A 21,702-nucleotide genomic window follows, 5' to 3' on the forward strand; every position below is an offset into this window, starting at 1 on the left:
GGCCTATAACGACTAACACTGAGGAGATAACTGATCTAAGTTCAGACTCACTCGCAGTAGGTGAGGTCGGGCTGGTTGCGGGTGGTCATGCGGCGGCGCTTGGCGGGCGAGAAGCCAGTCGTGCATCCCCCGTCTCCCGAGTAACGGGAGGAGGAGGATGAGGTGGGGCCGCCGTCCTTCTGTCGCATCGCCATGCCATCACCACCGCCACTACGTCTGCTGGGCACCGTCTCCTCCTCAGAACTGTCGTCTTCGTACCTCCTCTTCTTCACCCGGGTCCTCTGCTTGGAGGAGCGCTGGTTGCTATGTGGTGACTCACCGTCACTCGCCTTATAAAACAACAGGACACAGTGAGACAGAGAGTAAATAACAACCCTGGGGAAAGGTTAAGGACTCAGGGCCACTTTACAGAGTAGCAGGTTTTGAAGGAGAGGAGGGCGTACGGTAGCCTGGGTGACACGTGACCCACGTGACTACACAGCGAGCTGTGGGTAGAGGCTGGTGTTAGCATGACTAGGCCTAAGGGGCTCAATGCTACTGACAGTATTACGGTTTAATAACGGTTCAGTTTCAAATGAAATTCGCCAAAACGACAGGGCAGATAATTGTAATCACATTGCATCAATGTGACTTTTTGGTTGAATTTTCAAAAAGTAAATCAGTTTCTCAATCTAACCCAGGTTGAAAAGGCAGGACATTTCTATCTGCGACGTTATGAACCCATGCCCTCTGGTTAGAGGCTCGACAGACTTTACGTATTGGAACAAAACAAAACTCAACGCAGTACATGAACGTCGTTTTTCGTCACAAAATAGGGGGCTCCTTGTAGTACGTAGGCCTGCCTACCTTGCTTTCAACTCAGTTTTGCTCCTCTCAAATTTTGAATAAAAAACTTTTTCAAATCTCTGGAGCAGACGATATCTACCTTCATCTGGAATAGCAAACCTTCCAAAAAAAAACAAAAAACAAATGCTTCAAATAACCCACTCTGAAAGTGGTTCAGCTTTACCTAATTTCATATTCTATTATTGGGCTGCTAACATTCAGAAACTCACATTTTGGCTTCATACCCCTGGGACAGACTGGTGCCTTCTAGAAGCTTGGTCCTTTCCTCTCACACTTCCCTTGTTAGCTCCACTAGACCCGTTACTGCATCCAAATTTACTTCTAATCCGGTTGTAGTTTCTTCTCTTAAAATCTGGACAAAGTTTCGGGAGCCATTTTGGTTTTAAAGGCCCCTCTGTACTGGGATCCATTTGCAACAACCATTTTCTCCCCCTTCGTCTTTGGATTCTGCCTATTGTATGTGGAAAAACAAAGCCTTGATAAGCTTCAAAGACCTTTATGAAAATGAGGTCCTCTGCAGTTAACGATCATCTCTCTACCCTTCCCACTGAACAAACAATGACTACACTCAAGTAAACACAATTACATTTAGCTTTAACCTTTATGATTTGACTCCAATACAGTTAAGATGTTGAACTAAAATGCCTCTACGGCAATATATACACTATGTCTTCTAATATGACAAGTAAGATTAACTGAAAAATGTATTCTCACTCATCTCCTACTCTTATTTTTATTTCCTTAAAAACAAAGCTATTTCTATTACACATATTCAGTTGAAGTCGGATATTTACATACACCTTAGCCAAATACATTTAAACTCAGTTTTTCACAATTCCTGACATTTAATCCGAGTAGAAATTCCCTGTCTTCAGTCAGTTAGGATCACCACTTTATTTTAAGAATGTGAAATGTCAGAATAATAGTAGAGAGAATGATTTATTTCAGCTTTTATTTCTTTCACATTCCCAGTGTGTCAGAACAAGTTGGGTGAATTTAGGCCCATTCCTCCTAACAGAGCTGGTGTAAATGAGTCAGGTTTGTAGGCCTCCTTGCTCGCACACGCTTTTCAGTTCTGCCCACAAATTGTCTATAGGATTGAGGTCAGGGCTTTATGGCCACTCCAATACCTTGACTTTGTTGTCCTTAAGCCATTTTGCCAAAACTTTGGAAGTATACATGGGGTCATTGTCCATTCTCCCCATTTTTTCTCCAAACATAACGATGGTCATTATGGCCAAACAATTCTATTTTGGTTTCATCAGACCAGAGGACATTTCTCCAAAAAGTATGATCTTCGTCCCCATGCAAACCGTAGTCTGGCTTTTTTATGGCGGTTTTGGAGCAGTGGCTTCTTCCTTGCTGAGCGGCCTTTCAGGTTATGTCGATATAGGACTCGTTTTACTGTGGATATATATACTTTTGTACCTGTTTCCTCCAGCATCTTCACAAGGTCCTTTGCTGTTGTTCTGTGATTGATTTGCACTTTTCGCACCAAAGTACGTTCATCTCTAGGAGACAGAACGCGTTTCCTTCCTGAGCGGTATGACGGCTGCGTGGTCCCATGGTGTTTATAGATTGTTTGTACAGATGAACGTAGTACCTTCAGGCGTTTGGAAATTGCTCCCAAGGATGAACCAGACTTGTGGAGGTCTACAATTCTTTTCTGAGGTCTTGGCTGATTTCTTTTGATTTTCCCATGATGTCAAGCAAAGAGGCACGGTGTTTGAAGGTAGGCCTTGAAATACATCCACAGGCACACCTCCAATTGCATCAAATTATGTCAATTAGCCTATCAGAAGCTTCTGAAGTCATGACATAATTTTCTGGAATTTTCCAAGCTGTTTAAAGGCACAGTCTGACCCACTGGAATTGTGATACAGTGAATTATAAGTTAAATAATCTGTCTGTAAACAATTATTGGAAAAATGACTTGTGTCATGCACAAAGTAGATGTCCTAAACGACTTGCCAAAACTATAGGTGGTTAACAAGAAATGTGTGGAGTGGTTGAAAAATGAGTTTAATGACTCCAACCTAAGTGTATGTAAACTTCCAACTTCAACTGTATAATTGGCTATATAGTTATGTTTATGATACAGATCTACCAGGGCCAAGACATCTTGTGGCATGCCACAGGGTATGACAATTGCACCTTTATTATTCCTAATCTATATAAATGACCTTGCTGCTGTGTCTATCGTACTTCCCATTCTCTTTGCTGATGATATCAATTTGATTTTATCACACAAGAATTTTGATTCACAAATTAATGAAGCCAACTCGGGCATCGCCACATTTTCTGAATAGTTCCAGAAAAACAAATTATCTTTAAATGCAAAAAAAAATTATCCAGCTTTATTGTATTCACTAGTAAGAATAAGAAATATTGTTTAAAAAAAAGAGCCAGAATCTCAAATGGTGGGAATGAAAAGGAACACGTTACATCCACTACGTTCCTCTGAGTTTTAATTGATGAAAAGTTATCCTGGAAAGATCATATTCAATTTGTCTGCAGCAAAGTGACGAAATCTGTTGATATCATCAGAAAGATGAATGGGTTGGTTCATCAGGCTTGCTTCCTAACTCTATAATATAGCTTCATTTACCCATATCTCATTAACTGGCCAGTACATACGCCTCATACCTACACATACAAAATACATTTGCAAGACTAGCCACCTCCTCTAATTACCTGGCTCCATCTATACCTTTGTTTAAGAAACTCAATATCTTGTCTATTTACGACAATGTACGCCAATTATGCACCTCCCAGACAGTTTACCTAAACCCTTCAATGGATTCTTCCTGGTTAATACTGAAATACATCTATGCAATTATCTTCACATAACATCCTCCCTCAGTAACTTCAAGCGAAGACTGGGGGTCAGCCTGATGAACCAAACTACTCAGTAATCTCCTCCATATGGCCCAACTCTCTCACACTCACATGCACACACATTTAAACAAAACAAATATATATATTTTGTGTGTGAATACTGATCAATTAATTTATACTTAGTAGGTTTTGTTATCGGTTTTCATTTTTGTACGTATGTATTGTATATAGTATTTTTGTGGTGTGGTTTTCATATAAGCCCTTGGACTTCCAACCACACCTGCACATTGTTTTTTAAATTATTATTTTATCACTTGTTTTCTTTGGTGCAAACTAAAACTGTGTGATTCCAGTCTATTTTAAAATGGTAAAAACAGGTGTTAGCCATGTGCTTTTACTACATGAGCAAAAACGATTACATTCTATTTTTAGCCGATATGGGAGTGAATACATTCCAAGCTGCGTATCAAAGTGGTATAATGTTGTAGGTTACAATATTTTAGGTTAGCCAAGGCATCATTTTTTATTATAAATCAGATTATTTCACATGGACATGTGGGACGCTAAAAAGCTAGCTAGCTTGCTGTTTTTAGCCAGCAAGCTAGCAAGGGAAGACAAGAAAATCACTGCTATCGCCCGTCTGAATGTTGCTATTTGGGAGTCTAGGAACGCAAGGATCGGCAAAGTATCATGCTACCAAAAGGTATACATTGATCCCCCCCAAAAAATCAAACGCACGCCCTTTAACTTCTTTGGGATAGGGGGCGGTATTTTGACGTCAGGATGAAAAGCATGCCCAAAGTAAACTGCCTGCTACTCAGGCCCAGACGCTAGGATATGCATATAATTGGTAGATTTGGATAGAAAACACTGAAGTTTCTAAAACTGTTAAAATAATGTCTGTGAGTATAACAGAACTGAAATCGCAGACAAAACCCTGAGGTCAAACCATAAAAAAATAAAATAAAATATGCATACCACTCATTTCAATGCCTGGCACTTTTATAATAGGGCGAAATCGTCCCCGATTGCAGTTCCTAGGGCTTCCACTAGATGTCAACAGTCTTTAGAAAGAGTTTCAGGCTGGTTTTTGGAAAAATTAGGGAGAAGTTGTAGTTTTTCTAGTGGCTCACATTTTGGCTGTAGTGTTTCGAAACGCATGGCCGAGAGAGCACGTTCTTTTTGTTTATCTCCGGTAAAGATAATAACAATTCTCTGTCTTAAATTGTATTGTTTATTTGTGTATTAGGGTACCTAAGGTTTGATTATAAACGTTGATTGACTTGTTTGGATAAGTTTATTGGTAACGTTTGGTATTCATTTTGTATGCATTTTGAAGGAGGGAAACCGAGTGGGTTATTGACTGAAGCGCGCCAGCTAAACTGAGTTTTTATGGATATAAAGAAGGAATTTATCAAACAAAAGGACCATTTGTAATGTAACTGGGACATTTTGGAGTGCCAACAGAAAAAGATCTTCAAAGGTAAGGCATATATTATATCGCTATTTCTGACTTTCGTGTCGCAACTCCCTAGTTGAAAATGATTTATGGATTTGTGTGCTGGACGCAGTCCTCAGAAAATCGCATGGTTTGCTTTCGCAGTAAAGCCTTTTTGAAATATGACACCTTGGCTGGATTAACAACAAGTTAAGCTTTATTTTGATGTATTGCACTTGTGATTTCATGAAAGTTAAATATTTATAGTAATTTAATTTGAATTTGGCGCTCTGCCATTTCACCGGATGTTGGCCAGGTGGGACACTACCGTCCCACGTATCCATAATGACTGAATAAGCTGTGGATCGACCTTTAGGTGAACAGTGACCACTGCTGTAATCCATAAGGGTAGCCGAGCAGAGCCCCAGTCAGTCCTCACCTTGGAGAAACAGGTGGGGCAGAACCAGTCCCCCTCTGGCACCTGGGTGACCTTTGGCCTCAGGCAGTACATGTGGCAGCCGCGGTCACAGCAGTCACACAGCAGCAGGTACTCATCATTATCCCCCTTCCTGCACACTTGACACGTCTACAACAGACACACAGGTAGAGTCTTGAAGACAACATTTCTGGTGCTGTCTTTCAGACTATGATAATATACTACATGTGTTTACTGGAAGCTGCTTTGGATCAAAGTGTCTGCTATCTCTACTAATGTTCTATATTACTCATTTCGCCTACATCCATCCTCCTCCCTCCCTTTATAACAATGGTTTCTATTCTCAGTGTACATATTGAGTATTGCTAGTGGGTTTGTCCTCACCACTTTGACCACGGATCTCTCCCAGGCGATGGCCTTCTCCAGCTGCAGCAGACACAGACACAGCTGGGGGGCGCTCCGACAACGGTCCAGGGCCTGACGCCATGTCCGCAACCTGGAGGTTATCTCACTCTCCAGACTGGGGGGGGGGGGGGGGGGGGGGGGGGGCAGGAGCGAGAGAGGGGAAGGAAGAGATTACAGAAACAGTTAAGAGCTTAACTTCTTTGGGATAGGGAGCAGTATTTTCACAGCTGGATAAAAAACGTACCCGATTTAATCTGGTTACTACTCCTGCCCAGAAACTAGAATATGCATATAACTAGTAGATTTGGATAGAAAACACTCTAAAGTTTCTAAAACTGTTTGAATGGTGTCTGTGAGTATAACAGAACTCATATGGCAGGCAAAAACCTGAGAAGATTCCATACAGGAAGTGCCCTGTCTGACAATTTGTTGTCCTTCTGTTGCATCTCTATCGAAAATACAGCATCTGTGCTGTAACGTGACATTTTCTAAGGCTTCCATTGGCTCTCTAAAGCCACCAGAAAGTGGAATGGGGTGTCTGCTGTCTCTGGGCAAAGAACAGCAGCAGAATTTGTAAGTGGTCAGCCTGGGGACAGTGAGACTGAGATGCGCGTTCATGAGACTACTCCATTTTTTTCTTTCAGCCTTTGAATGAATACAACGTTGCCTGGTTGGAATATTATCACTATTTTACGAGAAAAATAGCATAAAAATTGATTTTAAACAGCGTTTGACATGCTTCTAAGTACGGTAATGGAATATTTTGACCCTTCAGATAATGACCTGAACGCACGAACAAAACGGAGCTATTTGAATATAACTATGGATTATTTGGAACCAAAACAACATTTGTTGTTGAAGTAGAAGTCCTGGGAGTGCATTCTGACGAAGAACAGCAAAGGTAATCCAATTTTTCTAATAGTAATTCTGAGTTTAGTGAGCCCCAAACTTGGTGGGTGTCAAAATAGCTAGCCGTGATGGCCGAGCTATGTACTCAGAATATTGCAAAATGTGCTTTCGCCGAAAAGCTATTTTAAAATCTGACACCGCGATTGCATAAAGGAGTTCTGTATCTATAATTCTTAAAATAATTGTTATGTATTTTGTCAACGTTTATCATGAGTAATTTAGTAAATTCACCGGACGTTTTCGGTGGGTATGCTAGTTCTGAACATCACATGCTAATGTAAAAAGCTGGTTTTTGATATAAATATGAACTTGATTGAACAAAACATGCATGTATTGTATAACATAATGTCCTAGGAGTGTCATCTGATGAAGATCAAAGGTTAGTGCTGCATTTAGCTGTGGTTTGGGTTTATGTGACATATATGCTTGCTTGGAAAATGGCTGTGTGATTATTTGTGTCTATGTACTCTCCTAACATAATCTAATGTTTTGCTTTCGCTGTAAAGCCTTTTTGAAATAGGACAATGTGGTTAGATTAACGAGAGTCTTGTCTTTAAAATGGTGTAAAATAGTTGATTGTTTGAGAAAATTGAATTGTGGTGTTTTAGTTGGTTTTGTATTTCGCGCCGTGCGATGCCATTGGCTGTTGGCTAGGGGTTCCGCAGGCGGAACGGGGTTCTGCTAGCGGAACGTCTGTCCTCAACAGGTTAAGTGAGAAAAAAAGCATAAATCACTCAAGTGTTTTAAGCAAATTGACCAAATGCTACACAAACCCAATCCATCCTATTACGATTAAATCAGGCTCCCATCCACTCCATCCTTTCCAACCCCTAGTCTGACTTTGACCCATGCCCCTTCCTCTCTCTCACCTCATGACGTCCATCTGGCCCATCTGGCTCTCCTCGGGGGTGAGAGGGGCGAGACGTACCACCTCGGCCAGGTTCCAGAGGGGCTCCTTCAGGTAGCGCCGGTCGATGTTCCTCTCCAGGTTGGCCAGGCGCAGCACTGCCAGGTCCAGCGGGTGACTGGCCACGCGGGGCAGGTCCGACCACTCCTTCTTGGTCCGCACGAGCCAGTCGTCCCGGGGGTCCGTGTCATGCTCGTAGTACTGCAGGTCGTCACGTGTGGAGTCCGCCTCTGGGACCGTGTAGGGCTGAGGGGAGGAGGGAGAATAACAGAAAAGAGAATATTATAGTTCTCGACAACCAAAAAGCAGTTAGCAAAGGACTTTGAAGCTAGAGAAAGACTCAAAAGGGTTGTGAGGAAAGGTAAGCGACATCAAGTGTAGACATCAAACAATAAAACATTTTAACGACGTAAACTAATTAACATAACAGCAGGCCCCTAAAAAAGGACAGAGGCAGGGTGAATAGAAGGAGCAGAGAGACAAACAGCTCGTATTTCTAACAGTAAGGAGCAGGGGTGTTCAAGTGAGAATTCTACACATTCTGATATTTGGGACATCATGTCATTTTAAGAGGTGTAGGAAAAGAGGAATTGTGACAGATACAATTCTAAAGGAAAAGGGGAAACATGAAGACTTGTGAACGAGTGTAGATCTTAAAACAGGGTGACGATGAGTGAACATTAGATCTGAAACCTGGTTTGTACCTGGAATCCTGCGCCTGGTGTTTCCGCGCTATTGTCAGTGTCACTCCTTCCATTCTGGGGAGCCATCTTGAAATATAAGTCATGGACATGTGATGTGATGAGTGTGAACTCTTTTTGCATGACACTATGACATGGGAGGGGGGGGGACAGTCACTCTGTACAAACTGTAGCAGCACAGGCCCAATACGCCACCCTCTGGACATTCAGTGCAACTGCAGCCATAGTAAAACTGACAAAACGATTAAACTCTGGCATATCTAACAACCACCCACTCTACCCACGCCGCCCTGGGTGCATCTCCACAGTCTAAAGTGTCTTCCTCGCCTTTGTCAGCACAGATCTAAAAACTCTGCAAACGTGGGGGTGACTTATTTGGGAATCTCCTCTCCCCCAATTGAATTTCCAGGTCTGTGTAGGGAAAGGCATTGAACCAAACACAGGAATTCACTTTTGCAACACAGCCCCACTGTCCCCCTGGCGCCTCACCTTGAGGTGCAGGTCAGCGGCGATGACCCTCCGCTCCAGGTCCTCCACCCAGCGGAGGGCGCTGACGTCTGTCTCCAGGGCCCGCTCCTGGACCTGCCACGGCTGCTGCAGAGCCTCCAGCAGGGCCTCGCCCACCTCCACCTTCACCTGGAATATAGTGTCTGGTGAGAGGACAGGGTGGAGGAGAGGGGAAGAGGCAAGGGGATAGAGAGGGTCAGAGAAGGAGAGATGGTCAAGAGAGAAAGGGAACGGAAAGACGTGTCGTCATCCAGTTCCCATTCATTACAAAACCGTCCTTTTTAACACTTTATTTAAACCAAGTCCCATTGATGTCAAAAGCAGCTTCAATATAAAACACAAGCAATCTGAAACACGGTACACCTTTTATTATCCACATCTTCCCCTATAGCTGACTGAGTAACCAGTGTTCATTGCCTCACCGTTGATGGGCCGTGTGCAGACCTCAGCCAGGTACTCCATGTGTTTGGCCAGGTGTTTGTGGAGCACCTTCTCCCGTATGCCTCGCTGGTGCAGGGCCTGCAGGGTAGCCGTCAGCTCCTCAGGCTCCTTGATCCACCACCAGCCGCGCACCATCGCTAACGCAACAGCAGCAGCACACACATTAGACACCCGCATCGCGTCTAGCATATCATGTTACCTAACCGTGTTAGCCATATCGGCTAACCACACACAAACATGTCAACCACTACTGATTACGTCTTGTTGAACATGCTAGTATCTTCGACTAACCATGCATAATCATGTAAGCCAAATCAACAGCTCAAATTGCAGCATGTTTGCATTGCTGACAAGTCTCATCAGAAACCGCAGTGAGGAAATTTGATACATGTAACCACAGTAGTTTTGGAATGGGCTTGAACTGAATGGATTGATTGCAGGGCTTACATGCTGGAATGGGCTTGACCACGAGCTGAGTGAAGTATTGCTGCTCTATCTCTTGGAAGAGCGTGGAAGGAGGGCGGCCACGACGCTTAGCTGCAGCCCCTCTAGCTCCAACCCTACGAGCGGGACTGCTGCCTCTGCTGCCCCTCCTCCGCCTGCGCCCCGGTTTGGCTGGGGTGGGGGTCTGGGTAGGGGCCACCTGGGGTGGGGAGTCCGAGGAGGCTGGGACAGACTGGAGAGGGAAAGGAAGAAAGAGTGCTTGTTTAATAAGAGATCATATGAAAATATATGTAGAGTGTTCTCTCCCATGAGGGTCCTGGAGAGTGTGCAGGGGGCTGAGGTTGGGACTCACCTGCAGCAGTGGAGCGGCAAGGGCGGGCAGGGTGCTGGGGGTCAGAGGGAGGCGTTTGGGGGGTGTGCTTGGGGGGGTCTGGGGTTCTGTTAGAGAGGTTTTGTCACAGGGCTGTTTGGGCAGCAAGTTGAACCACTGCCCCTGTTTCTCCGCCATCTCCTTCACACTGTCCTCTGGTTGGCTGCCTGTTGCTGGCTCCGTCCCGTTAGTTATAGCGCCCTGCGATTGGCTGAGCCAGTTGTGGAAGGCGGACTGCGTGAGGTCTTGTGAGCCGTTGGTGGTGGCCTCTGGGGCAACGCTTGGCCCAGTCTCCTCCCCGCCGGACTTGCTGCTACGGCGACGGCGGCGACACTTGGCAGTGCGGAGGTGTAGCTCCACCTCTGGTTTGATTTTGCGTGGGCGACCCCGGGCCCTGGGGCTGCTCATGAGAGATGCGGTGCCGGGGAGGGGGTCCTCCTCAGGGGGGAAGGAAGTCTGAGACTTGGGAGGGAGAGAGGAGGGGAGGGGGGCAGGAGGGGTAGTAGGAGTGAGCGTCTCCTCCACTTTAGGTTCCCTCTTCAGAAGAGTGATAGGCACCTCCTTCACCAGGATATCTTCTGACGCTACCAGACAGAGGAGAGATATGTTTAGAGTCAATCAAAATATTCTAAAGATCTTTTTTTGTTGGCTAGCAGAGGGTTGAGGGCAGTTGCTCTGTGACTCACCTAGGATCTCCTCAGGTCCCTCCACCAGCACCCCTCCCAGGTGGGGCAGGACCCAGTATCTCCGGCGGAACCGGTCCTGGCCCAGAGAGACCGCACGCAGGGAGTGGGACGACTGGAGCAGCTTCTTACGGAAAAACACCTGCCGCTGTGGAGGAGAGGAAATACTTAGGGCAACATTTTGCAAATACAAAACAACCCAGAGATGCGCACACAATGTAGTTTGAATAGACACGAAAGAAAAAACGAATGCGGAAGATGGACTGCCGAGTATGTTAGCCTTACCTTCGTTAGCTTATCGATCTGCCTCTCCAACTCTGGAACGCTGTCATTGGTGGGGCTGTCAGTCTGTGGAAAGGGCATTTGGTGAGTAGAATATACAGTACATCATCACCGCCGAATTTGGGTTTGAGACACACACACACACACACACACACGTACGTCGTCGAGTTTGGGCTCCTCCTTGGGCGCGCGGCGGCCCCTCTCCATGGAGCTGCTCCCTTGTAGAATGAGGTTCTCCTCCTCTGCCACCCTGGCACTGCGCCTCCTCTCCTCTAGACACAGCTCCTCCTCAGACCGCCCTGTACGCCGTGCGAGAGCTGCCTTCAGTCTGGGGGAGCACATACACGTCAGATCACACACGTCAGATAATAAAACGCACACAACATCAGTGGTATCACACACTCTCCATCCACCAACTAAGACAAAGCTAAATTAAAGGAGCCGTGACCGGCCTTACTTGCGCAATTTCCCCTCGATGATCCACTTGTTCTTCCTGTAAGTAGCCATGTTTTCCAGTGTGTTGTCAATCTCGCTGCAATGCAAAAACATACAAACAGGTATCACTTAAATGTGGGAGATTCTTTCCAGAAGGGGTTTCTTTTGACACATTTCCATTGTGAAAGATATTTGCATCATACTTAGGATACTTCATTAAACAAATATGAGCAGTAATAGTAGTGAGGGCATGAAGGTTGATAGTAGCTTCTTAGTTTATCTGTATTGTCACCCTGACCTAATGACGATGTTGCTACCGTTGAGTTCCTCCACCAGGAAGCCCAGGATGGCAGCCTTTGTGTCGGGGCCGAGGGCATGGAAGGTCTTGGTCCGCAGCACGTTGCACACCTCCATGTCAAAGCCGTGGGACTCCAGGAAGATTCTCAGGCCCTCGGACACTGTGCTGCGAGTCAGCTCCAGATCCACCAGCTTCTCCCCTAGGATCTTCACCGACTGGAGGGAGAAGGGAACTGGTTAATCTGTTGAACTAGGGTTTACATGCAACGTACAACTACATTTTTTAAATGGTAAACTATTGCTAACAGTAAAATGTCAACATGAAGACAGAACTTAAAAAAAAACGTTAAAAAAACACAAACACCCATCTCCAATACTATCGCCATAGAGTCCACAACACACACCTGGTAGTACGGTGGCAGGCCTGGGTCGTGTAGTGCGGCCTCCACCAGCCTGATGAGCAGATCCTGGACCTCGCCTTGGCTGTCTCCCAGGCCCAGGAGGCTCTCCTGCAGTGTGCTGAGGCTAGGCACGTCCCTGGGGATGTGGAGGCCCAGCACCTTGCCATAGCTGTGCAGGAACTCCACCACAGCCAGGCAATGGGAGAAGGCCACGCCAGAGAGAACCACGCCAGGGATCCGAGACAGCTCCGGAAGGGGCTGGTGGTCTGTGAGACACATGTCCTCAGTGGGCTTCTTCAGCTGCTCCAGGATCATCTGCTGTCTCTTCCTCTCCTCCAGCCGTCTCTGGGACTGGGCTCTCCTTTCCACCTGTTTCTTAGCTGCCAGGGCCGCCTGGGCCGCAGCCTCCGCCTCTGCCTGAGCCTTAGCCAGGGCCTTGGCCTTACTCCTGGCTCCCAGCACTCTCTTCCCCTGGGCTACTCTCTCCTGGTCCGTCTCCAAGACCGGTAAAGGCACCTCAGCTTTCTTCTTCCTAGGGCCACGCTTTTTGGGCTCTGGGGCGGGCAGCTGTGGGGGGGCAGGCTGTGGGGGCTCTTGGTCAACTGGTTCAGCCTTCACCTCCTCCTGGTCCTTGGTCTCCTTGGCTTTGTCAAGCTGAGCACAGGAAACACAGAAGGCGACGGATGTATTAGATAAAGAGGGAGACCGATTTGTATTTTGGTCATAAAGTAAATCAATCCTTACCTTCGCTTGCTTTTTCTCCTGTCGGATCTTTTTATTCTTGTTATTCTCCTTTCTTTTCATCCTTGCCTAGAAGAGAGTAACCATTTGACTTAGTGTGTTGGAGGCAACCTGAAAACACCACAAAGATGCAATTTTAGTCTTCAAATTTTGATACTTGGTATACCATACCTTTCTCTTCATTTTCTTCTTGATTTTGACAAGTTTCTCCTTGTCCTCCTCAGTCAGAGCTTCTAAAAATAGAGATCAGACAGCTACATTCAAGACGTCAAAACCCCAACCTAATACAAGATTTTTGATGCAAACATATTCTACAATACGTTTCTGATCCCGTCTTGCCATTGAATCAGTCTGTATATTGGCCTACATTCCAACCAGTGAACAGACTCCTTTCGCCAGGGCTATGTCCACTCACCCTTGGCCTCCAGCCTCTCCAGCATTCTGGCGTCAACCTTGCTAAGCAGGTCCACCATCTTCGGTTTAGGCGGCCTGCCGGGCTTTCGGACTAGCCCACCCTTGGTGCGCCGAGCTCGGGGGCGGGGCTTCTCTTTGTCAGGGTTCGGAGGTCGGCCACGTCGGCCCGTGATGGCCATGATCATGGAGGGCACCTCCTCATTGGCCAGGAGGCACCATTTCACTCCCTGGGGGAGATCATATGAAAAGATTTATGGGAAATGTGTCTTCTTTATATTATTACACTATAGCCCTATTTGCATGGGACTTGTACTACTAGAGAAAGTTGGTTATGTATACAATTCCACAGGATTCATTTTTTCCTAATTGTATTTTTATTTTTTATTGACAGTTATGACAGAAGCCTGGAGTTTTTTTCTAAGCGTGAAGATATTTCATCAAGTCCAAGCGATAATAGGCTACACTGATATCTCGAGAATGGTTCACAAGTTTCTAAACCATCTATGGTATAGTGTCGCGGAAGTGTGATCATAATCATTAGGATATTTTAGCGATCTGCAGTAGAAGACGTCCTAAATGCCCCCCTGCCTTCAGATGTGAGCTAAACAGCGCACTTGATACGCGTTTTTAGGCTATGGATGAGAAAGTGAACTGTCATTTCCAAACGTTGAGGTCAGTTGTATGCTGCTTTGCGATTTATTAACAGCAAGGGTTGCATTAAATAGGCACAATATCTTTTAAAGATGCATTTGGCGATGTTCAATTCAATCGCAAAAAGCTGATAAACAACAGCATTCACTGTGAAAGTGTAGGCCCTTCATATATAGTCTACGGGCAGCACTTTCTTGCTCAAACCGTGAGCAACACCTGTCAAACTTACACATTTCTCTCAAAAACCTGTCAAACTTAGACATTTCTCTCAAAACACAGGGATGTCAATTCGCAGGGATTTTGGAGTTAACCAAAAAAAACTGTCGGTTATTCAGGTTGGAATTGTTACTCTCCTGCCATGTAAAAATGACTGACATGGCAGATTCGGACAGGACTTAAAATACAGATTTGTTTTGTGCTCGTGCACATAATTACATTACCCAATCTCCCCCGGTAAAACTAATCCCGTCCGAATAGGGTTTATGACAGTCTGCATGGAGTTATTACTACAGCTATTTATGATGACAGATGTGTCAGCACAGACAACAGATCTACACACACCTCAGCGGAGTCCATCTCCTCGTAGAAATCTCCTACGGGCATGCGGGGGCTGAAGCTGAAGTGTTCCCTGGTCACAGCGGTGTCCTTATGCCTGTTCAGGTACTGAGGGAGAACAAGACCATGGGTCAGTGACAGAGCCGGGGAACATGGGAGAAAGCCAGGTCATAGGTCACCAAGTCACATGTCATCCACGCACAGTATGAGCAACTGATGGTTTCATTTAATAAGATCAAATGCAACTGCTGTATGTATACTAAAAACATGTCCTCTTGTCATTTCTGTGTGACGTGGTAAATGCCCTGCGGGAAAGATATCCCACTGTATCAAGAGATATTTGTAGCCGCTGACCTTCTGTGACAAAAATGTTTTACTCTAGCTCAGGGCCATTTACCTTGATGACTTCTGGAAACTGCTTCATCCTCCTCCCACAGGGGCTATAGTACCAGGTCTCCCCCTTCAGCCGGTCCTCAGTCTTCTTGACTCGGATTTCCCTCCTCCAGCTAAAGCACAGATCAATAAAAAGTCACGTTAAGAGCCACATTCAACACACAGTAGAAGTATCATAGTATCCCTGTAGTCGGCCTAGAATAGAAGGATGAAACCGAGGAGTATTTTATTTATGGGTGAACACTAACCTGCACTTTCCACACATTTGAAGTATTTGGCCCAGAGACACACTAATTAGGGGAGCTTTTCGCAAGTGTATGTATCATTACCCATGGAGCAGAGGGAAGTGGACCTGCTCCTCTGTTGCTATCCTCCTCCTGGGGGTGTCATCTGTACAAGGAACAAAGAGAGGAGAATTAGATTTGTACAGAATTACTCTCATCCATCAACATTGGTTTAGAGCATGGTTCCCCAACTGGTTCCCCCAACTTTTCAGAGCCAAAAAAATGTATTAATTAATAAAAAAAATTGTATATATATATATATATATATATATATATATATATATATATATATATATATATATATATCAAGTGAGCAAGCAACACCTGTCACACCAAGTGAGTTTAATTTTGGAAATCCGTTCCAAAAAAGTATTCCCATGCATAATAGGGAGATACTGTATATGTGGTCACATACAAATCAAATCAAAACGTTTTGTCACATGCTTCGTAAACAGGTGTAGGCTAAGAATGAAATGCTTACTTACAGGTCCTTCACAACAACGCAGAGAGAAAAACCTAAGCAAGGTATGGAATTATGTTTTCAAATATCTGTTTGGGCTTCTTGCGTTCAATTTGCAGTCTACAAATTATTTGTAATTATGTTCCGGCCACCTGACCACCTGAAAAAAAATTGTCCCGCAGATGAATCTAGTTGATGATCCCTGGTTTAGAGTTTATAAAATATAAATGCAACATGCAACAATTAAAAATATTTTACTGAGTTACAATTCATAGAAGGTAATTGGTCAATTTAAATGAATTCATTAGGCCCTAATCTACGGATTTCACATGACTGGGAATACAGATATGCATCTGTTGGTTACAGATACCTTAAAAAAAAGGTAGGGGCGTGGATAAGAAAACCAGTATCTGGCATGTGACCACGATTTGCCTAATGTAGCGCGACATCTCCTTTGCATAGAGTTGATCAGGCTGTTGATTATGGCCTGTGGAATGTTGTCCCACTCCTCTTCAATGGTTGTGCGAAGTTACTGGATCTTGGCGGGAATTGGAACATGCTGTCGTACACGTCGGTCCAGAGCATCCCAAACATGCTCAATGGGTGACATGTCTGGTGAGTATGCAGGCCATGGAAAAACTGGGCCATTTTCAGTTTCCAGGAATTGTGTACAGATCCTTGCGACATGAGGCTGTGCATTATCATACTGAAACATGAGGTGATGGCGGCGGATGAATGGCACGACAATGGGCCTCAGGATCTCGTCATGGTATCTTTGTGCATTCAAATTGCCATCGATGAAATCCTATTGTGTTCGTTGTCCATAGCTTATGTCTGCCCATACTGTAACCCCATCACCACCATGGGGCTCTCTATTCACAACATTGACATCAGCAAATAGCTCACCCACACATACGCCGTTTGCCTAGTACAGTTGAACCAGTGATTCATCTGTGAAGAGCACACTTCTCCAGCGTGCCAGCGGTCATCAAAGGTGAGCATTTGCCCACTGAAGTTGGTTACGACGCCGAACTGCAGTCAGGTCAAGACCCTGGTGAGGATGACAAGCATGCAGATGAGCTTACCTGAGACGGTCTCAGACAGTTTGTGCAGAAGTTCTTTGGTTGCGCACACCCACAGTTTCATCAGCTGTCTGGGAGGCTGGTCTCAGAAGATCCCGCAGGTGAAGAAGCCGGATGTAGAGGTCAAGGGTTGGCATGGTTAGACGTGGTCTGCAGTTGTTAGGCGAGTTGGACGTACTGTCAAATTCTCTAAAACGATGTTGGAGGCGGCTTATGGTAGAGAAATGAACATTCAATTCTCTGGCAACAGCTCTGGGTCATTATTGCAGTCAGCAAGCCAATTGCACACTCCCTCAACTTGAGACATCTGTGGCATTGTGTTGTGAGAAAACTGCACATTTTAGAGTAGCCATATTGTCCCCAGCACAAGGTGCACCTGTGTAATGATCACGCTGTTTAATCAGCTTCTTGATATGCCACACCTGTCAGGTGGATGGATTATCTTGGCAAATGTGTGCACAACATTTTAGAGAAATAAGCTTTTTGTGCGTATGAAACATTTCTGGGATATTTTATTTCAGCTCATGAAACATGGGACCAACACTTTACATGTTGCGTTTATATTTTTGTTCAGTATACATCTAGAGAAACAATGAAAAAAATATATACAATAATTTCTATAATTTCCAGAATCAAAATAGTTAGCGTGTTCATTACCAGCAGTCGAACTGTCATCTCCGTCATTGTCGTTATTGCCATCATTGGGTTTAGTGTCAACATCAATTTTCACTATTTTGGGTGGCATCGGTTCCAGATTCTTGACCCTAACCTTCTTGGGTTTGATGGCCGGCGGGGTCTGGCCACTGGTCAGACATGGTTCATTGATGGTAGTGACTGGTCCACTTTGACCAGAAAGTAAGCCTTCAGCAGAACGGTCGGCCTCTAATGTGACTGCTACTGATTCTGTCTTCTTTCTCTTTCTTGGTGGTCCCTTCTCCTTTTTCTCTACTACCTCTCCTTTCTCAAGCTTCTTCTTCTTCCTCTCCACCTTTATCTTATCCACCTTTGGAGTTTTAACAGCGGACTTCCGCTGCGCTTGCCCGGGGACCTGGGGAACTGGAGAGAATGACAACAGAAAGTCAGAAATCCTTGCTTGGCCATTGTACACAACTTTGTTTGCTCAAAATGAATTGGAGTTGCACAGAAATATCATAAAGGAAAAAAGGGACAAAGAAGTTGGTTTACCGGGAGTGGAGGCTGCTGGAGTGCGTGGCTTCCTGGGTTTCCTTGGTGTCTTTTGGCTGGTGGTGGGTACGGCTGGGGCGGCTAAGGGCAGGAGTGGGGCTGCAACCAGGTTCCCTACCAGGACACTGAGCGCCGCTGTGTGCTTGCCTTTGTCCATAACAGGGGGAGCCATGATACTAACGGCACTGGCCTTGGTGGTGCCAGCAGAGTCGGGTATATCCTGGCCCTCCGACTCACATTCCCCTTCAAACCCTGTCAAGAGGTCATAAGATTAAGGGTTAATGGTTAACAACCTCAAATTATCAGCGTTGTGATTGGCTGTGATTTTGCTTCCTGATTTCTCCCGCTGGAGAGGCATCTGTTGTCAAAATGGGAAAGCTGTTCTGACTTTGTGGCTGTATCTAGTGGAAATCGCTCTGTCATTTCCTGGTTGCAAGAATTCTACAATCAATTTCAGTTTAAGTGAGAAAACAAGCACTTGGTTTAGGGAATCAATGTACCATCTAAATCACCGTGAAATGATATTGTCAATAACTTTCAGTTTTGGTCCACCAACTTCAAACAGCTGTAAAAACCATATGCTTTGTTATTGACAAAATAATTTCACCGCGATTTAGATGCGACCGATATTGGCATTTTTCACACATGTTCAAAACATCTAGAAGTGACTATGTTGGGATTCACAATACATTTGAGATCATTAGAAAATTATTTTAAAAACTACAATTAAAAATAAATGTAAAAAATGTAATTAAATAAAAATCGGTCCCATAACTTGATTCAGATTTGTGCCACAAATTTTAAAACGTTTGGATTGCTTTCATACCTTGTCCATAGACAGCTTACAGAGTAAGGAAACCAATGTGTCATTTTGTAATTTGGGTGAAATAACCCTTTAAGCTAATTAAATACAAACATAGGTTGTCATATCAAGTATGGCAAGGATCTTACCTTTGTAGGTTGGGGGTGGTTTGGCAGGGCCATTTGAGCTTGACCGGGAGACATCATTCTGGGAGGATTCAACACAGGAGTCCTCCATCTGAGAGGTGTTGTTCAGAGAGGAATCCAGCATGGACACCCCGGTGCTCAGGGAGCTGTCAATGGTCTCCTCTGCCTGGGAAGAGTCCTCTGTTTGGGTACCATCCAGCGTCAAGTCCCTGGAGTCCTCCACAGATGAGAAGCTGCTATCTATTGTAGTGTCAGCAACATGTGATAATTCATCCTCACAAGAGGGGTGATCCATGCGAGAGCTGTCATCCAAACAAGAAGTATCGTCCAATTGAGAGGTGACATCCAATCGAGAGCAGTCTTCATCCATTCGAGAGGTGACATCCAATCGAGAGCAGTCTTCATCCATTCGAGAGGTATCATTAAACCGAGAGGTTTCACCATCTACACGGAAGCTGTCATCCAATCGAGACGTGTCATCCATGCGAGAGTTAGCGCCAAGTCTAGAAGTGTCACCAAACTGAGATGAGTCGTTGAGTGACGAGTCGTTACAGGCGTCATCCTCTTCAGTGAAGCTGGTGTTCTCCATCCTGGTGCTGTCGAGGCACATGGACACCTGCGACGACTCGTCCGCAGACTCCTCATCCGCTGACTCGTCCGTCTCACAGGTGTCATCCAGACCTCTTCTCTCCAGGGGAGAGTATGAGTGTCTCAGGGGGGCGGTGTCCATTCTCTCCGCACACATTTTGTCGCCAAAGGAGTTCTCTTGGTCCTTGGGAGGCGGAGGAGTCCCAGAAATATCTGTGAGGGGTTTGTGTGAGTGTTTTTCAGATTGACGAGTAAGAGACTTGGGGGCATCCATCTTTGATGGTGTTCTAACTGGGTCGACTTTAGGCTGTGGAGAACTCCCCTCTGGGTTTCCAGGTGGTTCTATAGAGGGTTCCTTCTTGTTGCCCATGGCCTTCTTGTTCCCCATGTCTCGCTCCTCTGGCTCAGGGGAAAACATGCGTTTAGGGGCTTGTGGAGAAGCAGGAACTGATAGGGAAGGCGCAGAGACAGCAGGAGGGGTTGAGGGGACCATATGAAGAGCAGTCATCACTGCAGGAGGCACAGACACCAAGGCAGGAGGCTCAGACATTGAAGAAACTCTGGAGGCTTGAGCTTTAGGGCCTTGGACTGTTAAAGGAGGCATAGATACCTCCTTTGGTGAAGAGGACACTGCAGACGCAGACTCTGTGGAGAGAGCAGAAACTGCTGGGGGAGGAGTAGACACAGATCGAGGAGGTGAGGACACTGATATAGAAGGTGCACTGACTGCCCAAGGAGGCCTGGGCACTGCTGAGGAAGCTTGCCTGACTGCCACCGAGGGAGTAGACACAGCTGGGGGGGACACAGAAATCATTGGGGGAGGTGCAACTGCAGATATTGATGGAGTCCAAAACTTTTCTCGAGGAGCTCCAGATAAAGCTGGGGGAGAGGAAGTCAAAGGCGGTGGTCTGGATCCTTGAACCATCTGCTGAAGTGCAGAGATGGGCGCAGACATGGAGCGCGGGGGAGCACACACCATGGTAGGAGTAGAGACCATCGCAGGAGGTGCAGATGTCATGGGAGCAGTCTGATGTGCCACAGACACTGGGGGAGGAGCACTGACTGGATGGGGAGCAGACACAGCTGGAGGTATAGAGGATTTGTCCAGGAGAAGAGGTGGTGCAGGTGGCTTGGGAAGAGGTACAGACACTGACGAGGGTGGAGATGCCACTGATGGAGGTGTGGACAAAGACACTGGAGAAGGTCTTATGCTCATCAGAGGAGGCGAAGACAGCCTGGGAGGAGGTCCAAGCACAGGGAGAGAAGGAGAAGAGGACATGGGAGCCGCTGAGTTTCGGGGAGGCGCAGAACTAACAGAGAAGGATGAAACGACAGGAGGTCCTAATGTACCCATTGGAGGCGTAGACATTGCAGGAGGTGCAGAGAGCCTAGAATGGGTGGAAGGCGCAGAGACAGCCGGAGGATGGGACGACATCGAGTGTGGAGGCGCAGGTAGCGCAGACTCCCTCGCTGAGGTTGCCATTTCATGGTGCTGGGCCATTGGCTGCTCGGAGCGCTGGCAGTAGTCACTGGTAGGCCCCATCGGGGGTCCAGGGGGCGTGGGAGGGTAGTTGTCGCTTTTAGGCAGCAGCTGGGTGACAGACGCCCTCTCCATCCCATTATAGCCTTTATCCACATCCTTAAACACTTCACTCATCCGCCCTAAGGAACAGGAACACAAACAACAGTCAGATCATTAGAAACGACACAAACACAACACAGCAGCCACAAGGTAACTCTAAGAGGGAATCTGGAGAGCAGATGGCGCTTTTAAAAAACACCTTGGGGACAATCTGCTGCATGCCAGCGTGCCACCTCAGTAAGACAGCAAAGGCGGCAATATAGGCGGCAAAATAGTGTCTATCATTGCAAGGGGCGAGGAGTTTTTCATTATGCATTGTGGTGCACATTAGATTGAAGGTAAGCCACACCCTACGTGTGGCGGTGGAGAATAAGGATATGTGTAGGTGAGATATACAATTTTGGATGACAGTACATTTGACACATTCTCTTCTCCTCCGCTCCTGACTGCATGTGCTGCCATAGAAATAAAATGAATAG

General features: G+C 45.9%; 1 protein-coding gene across 3 annotated transcripts in view; it reads right to left on the reverse strand.

Annotated features, from left to right (window-relative positions):
• LOC115166174 (bromodomain adjacent to zinc finger domain protein 2A) overlaps positions 1–21,702 on the reverse strand; it is a 36,824-nt gene that overhangs the window by 2,657 nt on the left and 12,465 nt on the right. Inside the window, exons 4-27 of one of the 3 annotated variants that reach the window (XM_029719931.1) lie at positions 19,057–21,303; positions 18,106–18,357; positions 17,578–17,976; positions 15,424–15,484; positions 15,099–15,207; positions 14,708–14,809; positions 13,497–13,722; positions 13,253–13,314; positions 13,085–13,150; positions 12,344–12,994; positions 11,941–12,155; positions 11,665–11,739; positions 11,367–11,535; positions 11,211–11,273; positions 10,929–11,073; positions 10,225–10,826; positions 9,876–10,104; positions 9,410–9,565; positions 8,970–9,130; positions 8,484–8,549; positions 7,742–8,025; positions 5,943–6,078; positions 5,562–5,708; positions 52–329 (exon numbers count right to left, since the gene is read on the reverse strand). In XM_029719931.1, coding sequence (XP_029575791.1) covers positions 52–329; positions 5,562–5,708; positions 5,943–6,078; positions 7,742–8,025; positions 8,484–8,549; positions 8,970–9,130; positions 9,410–9,565; positions 9,876–10,104; positions 10,225–10,826; positions 10,929–11,073; positions 11,211–11,273; positions 11,367–11,535; positions 11,665–11,739; positions 11,941–12,155; positions 12,344–12,994; positions 13,085–13,150; positions 13,253–13,314; positions 13,497–13,722; positions 14,708–14,809; positions 15,099–15,207; positions 15,424–15,484; positions 17,578–17,976; positions 18,106–18,357; positions 19,057–21,303 — 6,901 coding nt within the window. The remainder of the gene's footprint in view (positions 1–51; positions 330–5,561; positions 5,709–5,942; positions 6,079–7,741; positions 8,026–8,483; positions 8,550–8,969; positions 9,131–9,409; positions 9,566–9,875; positions 10,105–10,224; positions 10,827–10,928; positions 11,074–11,210; positions 11,274–11,366; positions 11,536–11,664; positions 11,740–11,940; positions 12,156–12,343; positions 12,995–13,084; positions 13,151–13,252; positions 13,315–13,496; positions 13,723–14,707; positions 14,810–15,098; positions 15,208–15,423; positions 15,485–17,577; positions 17,977–18,105; positions 18,358–19,056; positions 21,304–21,702) is intronic. The other 2 variants (XM_029719932.1, XM_029719933.1) reach the window with 2 other exon arrangements.

Source organism: Salmo trutta, chromosome 28, assembly GCF_901001165.1.
Source record: "Salmo trutta chromosome 28, fSalTru1.1, whole genome shotgun sequence".
NCBI lineage: Eukaryota > Metazoa > Chordata > Actinopteri > Salmoniformes > Salmonidae > Salmo > Salmo trutta.